General features: G+C 46.6%; 1 protein-coding gene across 7 annotated transcripts in view; it reads right to left on the minus strand.

Moving 5' to 3' along the window:
- synj1 (synaptojanin 1) overlaps window positions 1-13,010 on the minus strand; it is a 108,636-nt gene that overhangs the window by 51,511 nt on the left and 44,115 nt on the right. For all 7 annotated transcript variants that reach the window (XM_064971334.1, XM_064971335.1, XM_064971337.1 and 4 more), the window contains exons 7-11: window positions 10,104-10,165; window positions 7,105-7,201; window positions 5,199-5,374; window positions 1,520-1,601; window positions 739-891 (exon numbers count right to left, since the gene is read on the minus strand). In XM_064971334.1, the coding sequence (XP_064827406.1) occupies window positions 739-891; window positions 1,520-1,601; window positions 5,199-5,374; window positions 7,105-7,201; window positions 10,104-10,165 (570 nt within the window). The remainder of the gene's footprint in view (window positions 1-738; window positions 892-1,519; window positions 1,602-5,198; window positions 5,375-7,104; window positions 7,202-10,103; window positions 10,166-13,010) is intronic.

A 13,010-nucleotide genomic window follows, 5' to 3' on the forward strand; every position in this document is an offset into this window, starting at 1 on the left:
GTCAGTCTCTGTCTGTCTGTCAGTCTCTGTCTGTCAGTCAGTCTCTGTCTGTCAGTCAGTCTCTGTCTGTCTGTCAGTCTCTGTCTGTCTGTCAGTCTCTGTCTGTCTGTCAGTCTCTGTCTGTCTGTCAGTCTCTGTCTGTCTGTCAGTCTCTGTCTGTCTGTCAGTCTCTGTCTGTCTGTCAGTCTCTGTCTGTCTGTCAGTCTCTGTCTGTCTGTCAGTCTCTGTCTGTCTGTCAGTCTCTGTCTGTCTGTCAGTCTCTGTCTGTCTGTCAGTCTCTGTCTGTCTGTCAGTCTCTGTCTGTCTGTCAGTCTCTGTCTGTCTGTCAGTCTCTGTCTGTCAGTCTCTGTCTGTCAGTCTCTGTCTGTCAGTCTCTGTCTGTCAGTCTCTGTCTGTCAGTCTCTGTCTGTCAGTCTCTGTCTGTCAGTCTCTGTCTGTCAGTCTCTGTCTGTCAGTCTCTGTCTGTCTGTCTCTGTCTGTCTGTCTCTGTCTGTCTCTGTCTGTCTGTCTGTCTCTGTCAGTCTGTCTGTCTCTGTCAGTCTGTCTGTCTCTGTCAGTCTGTCTGTCTCTGTCAGTCTGTCTGTCTCTGTCTGTCAGTCTGTCTCTGTCTGTCAGTCTGTCTCTGTCTGTCAGTCTCTGTCTGTCAGTCTGTCTCTGTCTGTCTCTGTCTGTCTCTGTCTGTCTCTGTCTGTCTCTGTCTGTCTGTGGTTCTGTCTGTGTGTGTGTATATTCTTCTACCTTAGCCTTTCCATCCAGGGCTCCAGTCCCAGCGTAGATCTTGCTGACAGAGTCTCCGTTAACCGTCCACATGGACCTGAACACTTCCTGAAACCTGGCTACCAGCTGGGGCTTCTCTGTCAGACCCATGTCCTCTAGCTGTTTAGGTAACATCTAGGGGAGGAGAGGAGAGGGAGAGGGAGGGAGGAGGAGGAGGAGAGAGGGAAGAGAGGAGGAGGAGAGGAAGGGAGGAGGAGGAGAGGAGAGGGAGAGGGAGGAGAGAGCGAGGAGGAGAGGGAGGAGGAGGAGGAGGAGAGAGGGAAGAGAGGAGGAGGAGAGGAAGGGAGGAGGAGGAGAGGGAGAAGGAGAGGGAGGGAGGGAGGAGGAGAGAGGGAAGAGAGGAGGAGGAGAGGAAGGGAGGAGGAGGAGAGGAGAGAGGGAGAGGGAGGAGGAGGAGAGAGGGAAGAGAGGAGGAGGAGAGGAAGGGAGGAGAAGGAGAGGGAGGGAGGAGGAGGAGAGAGGGAAGAGAGGAGGAGGAGAGGAGAGAGGGAAGAGAGGAGGAGGAGAGGAAGGGAGGAGGAGGAGAGGAGAGAGGGAGAGGGAGGAGAGAGCGAGGAGGAGAGGGAGGAGGAGGAGAGAGGGATGAAAGGAGGGATGGAGAGAGGGTAGAGAGTCAGGGTAGGAGATTCCTCGAATATGAGTCATGCTTTGCCAGCTACACATTCATGTCACTGAGGAGCTTCTTAAAATACAGATCCATTAACTTAAAGTCCATGTGTGAGACTGAATGTGTGTGTCTCACCTCCAAAGCGAAGTAGGCCTGGACACTGTTGGTTCTGTCTAGACAGTCTAGACAGTTGGTCCTGAGGGTACCACTCTGAGACCTGGGAGAGGAGGAGGAGAAGGAGAGGAGGAGGAGAAGGGGAGGAGAAGGAGAGGAGGAAGAGGGGAGGAAGAGTGGGGGGAGTGGGGAGGAGGAAAAGGGGAGAAGAGAGTTGAGGATTTATTAGGATCCATTAGCTGCTCCCAAGGCAACTCTTCCCCATTAGCTGCTGCCAAGGCAACCCTTCCCCATTAGCTGCTGCCAAGGCAACCCTTCCCCATTAGCTGCTGCCAAGGCAACTCTTCCCCATTAGCTGCTGCCAAGGCAACTCTTCCCCATTAGCTGCTGCCAAGGCAACTCTTCCCCATTAGCTGCTGCCAAGGCAACCCTTCCCCATTAGCTGCTGCCAAGGCAACCCTTCCCCATTAGCTGCTGCCAAGGCAACTCTTCCCCATTAGCTGCTGCCAAGGCAACCCTTCCCCATTAGCTGCTGCCAAGGCAACTCTTCCCCATTAGCTGCTGCCAAGGCAACTCTTCCCCATTAGCTGCTGCCAAGGCAACCCTTCTTAAGGTCCAAACAGGGTTTACATCATCAATAACCCATAACATTATGCAAGACATTATTATAATATAAAATCCACAATACCACAGAATTACAATATGTATGTGTGTGTGTGTGTGTTGCATGTTAGAATGTGTGGCTCTTCACAGTCCCTGTGAGGTGTTGTGTAATACATATTGATTTTTTAAAATCTTCTCGCTTTAGTGACTTGACGCTTTAGTGACTTGACGCTTTAGTGACCTGACGCTTTACTGACCTGGCGCTTTAGTGACCTGGCGCTTTAGTGACCTGGCGCTTTAGTGACCTGGCGCTTTAGTGACCTGGCGCTTTAGTGACCTGGCGCTTTAGTGACCTGGCGCTTTAGTGACCTGGCGCTTTAGTGACCTGACGCTTTAGTGACCTGGCGCTTTACTGACCTGGCGCTTTAGTGACCTGACGCTTTACTGACCTGACGCTTTAGTGACCTGACGCTTCACTGACCTGGCGCTTTAGTGACCTGGCGCTTTAGTGACCTGACGCTTTAGTGACCTGACGCTTTAGTGACCTGACGCTTTACTGACCTGACGCTTTAGTGACCTGACGCTTTAGTGACCTGGCGCTTTAGTGACCTGGCGCTTTAGTGACCTGACGCTTTAGTGACCTGGCGCTTTAGTGACCTGACGCTTTACTGACCTGACGCTTTACTGACCTGACGCTTTAGTGACCTGACGCTTTAGTGACCTGATGTGGAAGTCTGGACATGGAGACTGTGACCTCTGCTGGTCTTGTGGGGTATCTATGGGTGTCTGATCTGTGTGCCTGACGCTTTAGTGACCTGGCGCTTTAGTGACCTGATGTGGAAGTCTGGACATGGAGACTGTGACCTCTGCTGGTCTTGTGGGGTATCTATGGGTGTCTGATCTGTGTACCTGACGCTTTAGTGACCTGATGTGGAAGTCTGGACATGGAGACTGTGACCTCTGCTGGTCTTGTGGGGTATCTATGGGTGTCTGATCTGTGTGCTAGTCATATGATAAGACAGCTCAGTGCTTGTCAATACCGTTCACGAAGACAAGTAGTGATGAAGTCAATCTCTCCTCTACTTTGAGCCAGGAGAGATGGACATGCTTTAGTGACACGATGCTTTAGTGACCCGATGCTTTAGTGACCTGATGCTTTAGTGACCCGATGCTTCAGTGACCTGATGCTTTAGTGACCTGATGCTTCAGTGAGAGATGGACATGCATGCCATTGATGTTAGTTCTCGGTGTATATTTAAGGGCAAGCCGTGCTGCTCTGTTCGGGGCATACTGTAATTTGCCTATGTCTCTCTTTGTGATACTTGAACATATGACTGGTCAGTAGTCCAGCTGCGACAGATCTCGGGCCTGTAGGACCTGCCTTGTTGATAGTGTTGTTAAGAAGGTAGAAACTAGGGCCTGTAGGACCTGCCTTGTTGATAGTGTTGTTAAGAAGGTAGAAACTAGGGCCTGTAGGACCTGCCTTGTTGATAGTGTTGTTAAGAAGGTAGAAACTAGAGCCTGTAGGACCTGCCTTGTTGATAGAGTTGTTAAGAAGGTAGAAACTAGGGCCTGTAGGACCTGCCTTGTTGATAGTGTTGTTAAGAAGGCAGAGCAGCGCTTTATTACAGACAGACCTCTCCTCATCTTAACTACTGTTGTATCAATGTTTTGACCATGACAGTTTACAATCCAGGTTTACTCCAAGCAGTTTAGTCACCTCAACTTGTTCATTTGCCACATTATTCATTACAAGATTTAGTTGATGTTTAGGGTTTAGTGAATGATTTGTCCCAAATATAATGCTTTTAGTTTTGGAAATATTTAGTACCATCTTATTAAATTGCCACCCATTGTAAAACTAACTGCAGCTTTTAAGAGTTGCAATGCTTTTCATTTGCTGTGGTAGCTGATGTGTTGAATGTTGAGTCATCAGCAAACATGGAGACAGGCTTTGTTTAATGCTAGTGGCAGGTCATTAGTCAAAATAGGGAGAAAAAAGTGAGGGCTAGGTAAACTACCTTGAGTTACGCCAAACTCTACCCGGAGTTACGCCAAACTCTACCCGGAGTTACGCCAAACTCTACCCGGAGTTACGCCAAACTCTACCCGGAGTTACGCCAAACTCTACCCGGAGTTACGCCAAACTCTACCTGGATTATGTTGTAGAGGCTTCCATTAAATAACACCCTCTGTGTTCTGTTAGACAAGTAACTCTTTATCTACAATATAGCAGGGGGCGTAAAGCCATAACACATACAGTCGCTGTGGTAGGTGACGTGTCTAGTGTTGAGTCATCCGCATACATAGACACACTGGCTTTACTCAAAGCCAGTGGCATGTTGTTAGTAAATATTAAAAATGTAATGGGCCTCAACAGCTGCCCTGGGGAATTCCTGATTCTACCTGGATTATGTTGGAGAGGCTTCCATTAAAGAACACCCTCTGTGTTCTGTTAGACAGATAACTCTTTATCCACATTATAGCAGGGGGTGTAAAGCCATAACACATTTGTAATTTTTTCAGAAGCAAAATATGAACAATAATGTCAAAAAATGCACTGAAGTTTTAATTAAAAAATGTTTTTTTTTTTTTTTTTTTAAACAGCTACCACAACATTCTTAACAATTATTTTCAGCCAATCATCAAGTCATTTGTGTTAGTTGCTCTACGTGTTGAATGCCCTTCCCTTGTTAGCGTGCTGAAAGTCAGTTCATTTGTTTATTGTGAAATACCATTGTATCGGGTAAAAAAAAAATATTAAAAATTTAAAAATGGAAAAAAATGAATATTCTAAAGTTTACTAAGGGTCAGCATGAAGACCCTTAGTTTACTAAGGGTCTTCATTAACGGGTATAGTTTTTTGCTTCCCTCCAGGCTTGAGGGCACACAATTTCCTATAGGCTTAGATTGAAGAGATAGGCAAATAAGAGATATAGCAAATAGGAGTGGCAATATAACCTGCTCCCATCTTCAAATCATTTTCCATTCAAGTCGTCGGTTCTAGGGGGTTTGTCATTACTGATAGACAAAACAAACAAAACAACAACAATAAATGTGTGTGTGTGTGTGTGTGTGTGTGTGTGCATGGTCTCACTTGGTAACCCCCTTCTCTCCAGAGTAGCAGAAGAAGCTACAGGCATCCAGAAACTTGTCGAGCTGAGGTTTGAGGACACTGTGGAGTTTGTCAGCTTTGCCGCCCTTCACCATCTGATGGTAGTCAAAGTTAATCATCTTCACAGCTCCGGCGTGTTCGGACGCCTTCAGGTGACTCTGGGGGGGGGGGGGGACGGTCACATTTAAGAGATACATTCAAAAAATAATCTGAAATCTGCTCCAGGTACATGAACCTTGGAGAATGTAAGGTTAGATGTATCTGAAGTGCTTTCTTGATTGGGTTAGGGTTGGGGTTATAGTAAGGTTAGATGTATCTGGAATGCTTTGTTGGTTTGGGGTTATAGTAAGGTTAGATGTATCTGGAGTGCTTTGTTGATTGGGGTTGGGGTTATAGTAAGGTTAGATGTATCTGGAGTGCTTTGTTGATTGGGTTAGGGTTGGGGTTATAGTAAGGTTAGATGTATCTGGAGTGCTTTATTGATTGGGTTAGGGTTGGGGTTATAGTAAGGTTAGATGTATCTGGAGTGCTTTGTTGATTGGGTTAGGGTTGGGGTTATAGTAAGTTTAGATGTATCTGGAGTGCTTTCTTGATTGGGTTAGGGTTGGGGTTATAGTAAGGTTAGATGTATCTGGAGTGCTTTGTTGATTGGGTTAGGGTTGGGGTTATAGTAAGGTTAGATGTATCTGGAGTGCTTTGTTGTTTGGGTTATGGTTGGGGTTATAGTATCTGGAGTGCTTTGTTGATTGGGTTAGGGTTGGGGTTATAGTAAGGTTAGATGTATCTGGAGTGCTTTGTTGATTGGGTTATGGTTGGGGTTATAGTATCTGGAGTGCTTTGTTGATTGGGTTAGGGTTGGGCATTATAGTAAGGTTAGATGTATCTGGAGTGCTTTGTTGATTGGGTTATGGTTGGGGTTATAGTATCTGGAGTGCTTTGTTGATTGGGTTAGGGTTGGGGTTATAGTAAGGTTAGATGTATCTGGAATGCTTTGTTGATTGGGTTAGGGTTGGGGTTATAGTAATGTTAGATGTATCTGGAATGCTTTGTTGATTGGGTTAGGGTTGGGGTTATAGTAAGGTTAGATGTATCTGGAATGCTTTGTTGGTTTGGGGTTATAGTAAGGTTAGATGTATCTGGAATGCTTTGTTGGTTTGGGGTTATAGTAAGGTTAGATGTATCTGGAATGCTTTGTTGATTGGGTTAGGGTTGGGGTTATAGTAAGGTTAGATGTATCTGGAGTGCTTTCTTGATTGGGTTAGGGTTGGGGTTATAGTAAGGTTAGATGTATATGGAATGCTTTGTTGATTGGGGTTGGGGTTATAGTAAGGTTTGATGTATCTTGAGTGCTTTGTTGATTGGGTTAGGGTTGGGGTTATAGTAAGGTTAGATGTATCTGGAATGCTTTGTTGGTTTGGGGTTATAGTAAGGTTAGATGTATCTGGACTGCTTTGTTGATTGGGTTAGGGTTGGGGTTATAGTAAGGTTAGATGTATCTGGAGTGCTTTGTTGAGCATGTGTTCTTCCTACTTCATGCTGAACAGGTTAGGGTCAGAAGGAGTTTGGGGTTAAGGGTTATAGGAGGGGTAGGGGTTAAGGGTTATAGGAGGGGTAGGGGTTAAGGGTTATAGGAGGGGTTTGGGGTTAAGGGTTATAGGAGGAGTTCGGGGTTAAGGGTTATAGGAGGAGTTTGGGGTTAAGGGTTATAGGAGGAGTTTGGGGTTAAGGGTTATAGGATGAGTTTGGGGTTAAGGGTTATAGGGGGAGTTTGGGGTTAAGGGTTATAGGGGGAGTTTGGGGTTAAGGGTTATAGGAGGAGTTCGAGGTTAAGGGTTGTAGGGGTTAAGGGTTATAGGAGGAGTTATGGGTTATAGGAGGGGTTATGTACCTGGAATGCTTTGCTGAGCATGTGTTCTCCCTCCTTCATGCCTAGCAGGTTGATGATCACCTGTTTCCCATACAGCCTCCTCAGGGCACTGAAGTGTCTGGAACAGAGTCACATACACAGGTGAGATATCACTCTGGAACAGAGTCACATACACAGGTGAGATATCACTCTGGAACCGAGTCACATACACAGGTGAGATATCACTCTGGAACAGAGTCACATACACAAGTGAGATATCACTCTGGAACACAGTCACATACACAGGTGAGATATCACTCTGGACCAGAGTCACATACACAGGTGAGATATCACTCTGGAACAGAGTCACATACACAGGTGAGATATCACTCTGGAACAGAGTCACATACACAGGTGAGATATCACTCTGGACCAGAGTCACATACACAGGTGAGATATCACCCTGGAACAGAGTCACATACACAGGTGAGATATCACCCTGGAACAGAGTCACATACGCAGGTGAGATATCACCCTGGAACAGAGTCACATACACAGGTGAGATATCACTCTGGAACAGAGTCACATACACAGGTGAGATATCACTCTGGAACAGAGTCACATACACAGGTGAGATATCACTCTGGAACAGAGTCACATACACAGGTGAGATATCACTCTGGAACAGAGTCACATACACAGGTGAGATATCACTCTGGAACACAGTCACATACACAGGTGAGATATCAATCCCACAGACAACACCCCCCCCCCAGAAGGTGACACCCGAGAGTCAGATGCATTACGACATCATCAAAGGAAACAGCCTCAGTGAAGACCCCACTACAGAGAAGCCCCACTCAGACAGAAGACCCCACTACAGAGAAGCCCCACAGACATTAGACCCCACTCAGACAGAGAAGCCCCACTCAGACAGAGAAGCCCCACTCAGACAGAGAAGCCCCACTCAGACAGAGAAGCCCCACTTAGAAAGAGAAGCCCCACTCAGACAGAGAAGCCCCACTCAGACAGAGAAGCCCCACTCAGACAGAGAAGCCCCACTCAGACAGAGAAGCCCCACTACAGAGAAGCCCCACTCAGACAGAGAAGCCCCACTCAGACAGAGAAGCCCCTCAGACAGAGAAGCCCCACTCAGACAGAGAAGCCCCACAGACAGAAGACCCCACTACAGTTTCATCAGCTATCCAGGTGGATAGTCTCAGATGATCCCACAGGTGAAAAAGCCAGATGTTGAGATCCTGGGCTGGCGTGGTTACACCTGGTCTGTGGTTGTGAGGCTGGTTGTACGTACTGCCAAATTCCATAAAACAATGTTGGAGGCGGATTATGGTAGAGAAATGAACATTAAATTAACTGGCAACAGCTCTGGTGGACATTCCTGCAGTCAGCATGCCAACTGAACGCTCCCTCAAAACGCTCCCTGAACGCTCCCTTCTCTACCCAATATGACTCTGGTCCAGAGTAGTGCCCTATCCCCAATATGACTCTGGTCCAGAGTAGTGCACTATCCCCAATATGACTCTGGTCCAGAGTAGTGCACTATCCCCAATATGACTCTGGTCCAGAGTAGTGCACTATCCCCAATATGACTCTGGTCCAGAGTAGTGCACTATCCCCAATATGACTCTGGTCCAGAGTAGTGCCCTATCCCCAATATGACTCTGGTCCAGAGTAGTGCCCTATCCCCAATATGACTCTGGTCCAGAGTAGTGCCCTATCCCCAATATGACTCTGGTCCAGAGTAGTGCACTATCCCCAATATGACTCTGGTCCAGAGTAGTGCCCTATCCCCAATATGACTCTGGTCCAGAGTAGTGCCCTATCCCCAATATGACTCGGGTCCAGAGTAGTGCCCTATCCCCAATATGACTCGGGTCCAGAGTAGTGCACTATCCCCAATATGACTCTGGTCCAGAGTAGTGCCCTATCCCCAATATGACTCTGGTCCAGAGTAGTGCCCTATCCCCAATATGACTCTGGTCCAGAGTAGTGCACTATCCCCAATATGACTCTGGTCCAGAGTAGTGCACTATCCCCAATATGACTCTGGTCCAGAGTAGTGCACTATCCCCAATATGACTCTGGTCCAGAGTAGTGCCCTATCCCCAATATGACTCTTGTCCAGAGTAGTGCACTATCCCCAATATGACTCTGGTCCAGAGTAGTGCACTACCCCCAATATGACTCTGGTCCAGAGTAGTGCACTATCCCCAATATGACTCTGGTCCAAAGTAGTGCACTATCCCCAATATGACTCTGGTCCAGAGTAGTGCCCTATCCCCAATATGACTCTGGTCCAGAGTAGTGCACTATCCCCAATATGACTCTGGTCCAGAGTAGTGCCCTATCCCCAATATGACTCTGGTCCAAAGTAGTGCACTATCCCCAATATGACTCTGGTCCAGAGTAGTGCCCTATCCCCAATATGACTCTGGTCCAAAGTAGTGCCCTATCCCCAATATGACTCTGGTCCAGAGTAGTGCACTATCCCCAATATGACTCTGGTCCAGAGTAGTGCACTATCCCCAATATGACTCTGGTCCAGAGTAGTGCCCTATCCCCAATATGACTCTGGTCCAGAGTAGTGCCCTATCCCCAATATGACTCTGGTCCAGAGTAGTGCCCTATCCCCAATATGACTCTGGTCCAGAGTAGTGCCCTATCCCCAATATGACTCTGGTCCAGAGTAGTGCCCTATCCCCAATATGACTCTGGTCCAGAGTAGTGCCCTATCCCCATTATGACTCTGGTCCAGAGTAGTGCCCTATCCCCAATATGACTCTGGTCCAGAGTAGTGCACTATCCCCAATATGACTCTGGTCCACTATATAAGGCTAATAGGATACCATTTTGGATGCACACAGTGTCCAGTCTTATCTGGTGGCCCAGTGCTTTCCTTTCAACCAACTGCTTCAGTATAAAGCTCATCATCCAGAGGACAAGGGGGTGTCTCCTCTCATCTCCTCTCACTACTGTGAGGTTTACGCAGCGAACAAGACTGAAGGAAACAGAATAATTACCTCTCAAAAGCCGGTGCGTTGGCCTCGTACCCTCTGGAGAGCTTGACGCGATGAGAGCCCACCTTTAGGAAAGAGAGAGAGAGACCGGGAGAGAGACCGGAAGAGAGACCGGGAGAGAGACCGGGAGAGAGACCGGGAGAGAGACCGGGAGAGAGACCGGGAGAGGGAGAGACAGGGAGAGAGAGAGACAGGGAGAGAGACCGGGAGGGAGACCGGGAGGGAATATTAACTAGGGATATTGTGTCAATTCTCTTGCGTTCAGTGCAAGCAGAGTCAGGGTTATAATGCAGCAGTTCGGGCCACCTGGCTCGTTGAGAACTGTTTCTCTTCCAAACAAAGACAATCATTAATTTGCCAGAATTTTACATAATTATGACATAACATTGAAGGTTGTGCGATTTAACAAGAATATTTAGACTGATGGATGCCACCCGTTAGATAAAATACAGAACGCTTCGTATTTCACTGAAAGAATAAACATTTTGTTTTCGAAATGATAGTTTCCGGATTTTACCATATTGATGACCAAAGGCTCGTATTTCTGTGTGTTTATTATAATTAAGTCCATGATTTGATAGAGCAGTCTGACTGAGTGGTGGTTGGCACCAGCAGGCTCATAAAGCATTCATTCAAACATCACTTTCCTGCGATTGCGAGCAGCTCTTAGCAATGCTTGAATCACAGCGCTGTTTGTGACTTCAAGCTGGCAATACTACAGTGCCTATAAGAACATCCAATAGTTAAATGTTAATGAAATAGAAATGGTATAGAGGGAAATAGTCCTATAATTCCAATAATAACTACAACCTAAAACGACTTACCTGGGAACATTGAACCACCAGCTTTCATATGTTCTGAGCAAGGAACTTAAACGTTAGCATTTTTACATGCGTTTTTGCATTATTTAAACCAAATTGAACATGTTTCATTCATTTTTTTGAGACTAAATAGATTTTATTTATGTATTATATTAAGTTAAAATAAATGGGTTCATTGTTCATTTAGTATTGTTGTAATTGTCATTATTACAAAATAATATAAAAAAATATGTATATATATTTTTTTTAAATAATAATAATTAAACGGCTGATTAATCAGTAGTGGCTTTTTTGGGGTCCTCCGATAATCGGTATCGGCGTTGAAAAATCCGAATAGGTTGACCTCTTGTCAAAACAACATAAAAAATACATTTAAAAAAGACATGGTATCTAGAACAAGATTTTTTTTAAACTAGCTGGAACAAGCCACCTACGATTCCCCCATATGGCTGCTGCTTGCCATTTTCTCCTAGCAATCTGGCCGTCCAGAATCATTACACTCATCCTTCTGCCTCTGACATGAGCAAGTAGCATTTGGTCTATGGGGTATTCATGGAAAAGCATTCCAGCTGGTTGAGAGGATGCCAAGAGTGTGCAAAAAGCTGTTCATCAAAGCAAAAGGGTGGCTACTTTCGAAGAATCTCAAAGATAAAAATATATATTGATTTGTTTAACACTATTTTGTTTACTACATGATTCCATATGGGTTATTTTATAGTTTTGATGTCTTCGCTATTCTTCTACAATGTAAAAAAATAAAGAAAAACCCTTGAATGAGTACGCGTGTCCAAACTGTTGATTGGTACTGTACATACACATCTTTAATCAGGTTACAGACCAGTTAACGAGACCTAAGACCTCTAGACTTAGCGAGTGCAACAATATTAGCTGCCTAGTTATTGGTTTAGTAACAGATGCTAGCAGTGCACTATATATATATAGGGAATAGGGTTCCATAGGGCTCTGGTCTAAAGTAGTGCACTATATAGGGAATAGGGTGCCATAGGGCTCTGGTCTGAAGTAGTGCACTATATAGGGAATAGGGTGCCATACGGCTCTCGTCTAAAGTAGTGCACTATATATAGGGAATAGGGTTCCATAGGGCTCTGGTCTAAAGTAGTGCACTATATATAGGGAATAGGGTGCCATAGGGCTCTGGTCTAAAGTAGTGCACTATATAGGGAATAGGGTGCCATAGGGCTCTGGTCTAAAGTAGTGCACTATATATAGGGAATAGGGTGTCATAGGGCTCTGGTCTAAAGTAGTGCACTATATAGGGAATAGGGTGCCATAGGGCTCTGGTCTAAAGTAGTGCACTATATAGGGAATAGGGTGCCATAGGACTCTGGTATAAAGTAGGGCACTATATAGGGAATAGGGTGCCATTTCAGCCTGGTTGTCTGTCACGGACAGAGGGGGACTGGCGTGTCCTAAACAGGGGGAGGAAGCAGTCCTCCATTGTCCTGGTGTCTGTCAGAATCCGCATGCTATCTCGCTGGCTCCGCCTCAATCTGTCCATCTGTCTCAATCTGTCCATCTGTCCGTTTCTACCTTCCCATTACTGGCCTCTCGTTCCTTCTCTCATGTCTTGCACAGACTGAGTCACACTGAGTGAGTCACAGACACAGCTAAGTACACACACACACACCCCGTGCTCTCACTCCACACACACACACAGGCACACGCACACAGGCACACACACACACAGGGGCACACACACACAGGGGCACACACACACACACACGAGCACACACACACACACACGGGCACACACACACGGGCACACACACACGGGCACACACACACGGGCACACACACACAGGGGCACACACACACACACACACACGAGCACACACACACACGGGCACACACACACGGGCACACACACACACAGGGGCACACACACACAGGGGCACACACACACACACACAGGCACACGCACACAGGCACACACACACACAGGGGCACACACACACACAGGGGCACACACAAACACACACGAGCACACACACACACACACGAGCACACACACACACGGGCACACACACACGGGGACACACACACGGGCACACACACACACACACAGGGG

This window comes from Oncorhynchus masou, chromosome 8, assembly GCF_036934945.1.
Source record: "Oncorhynchus masou masou isolate Uvic2021 chromosome 8, UVic_Omas_1.1, whole genome shotgun sequence".
NCBI lineage: Eukaryota > Metazoa > Chordata > Actinopteri > Salmoniformes > Salmonidae > Oncorhynchus > Oncorhynchus masou.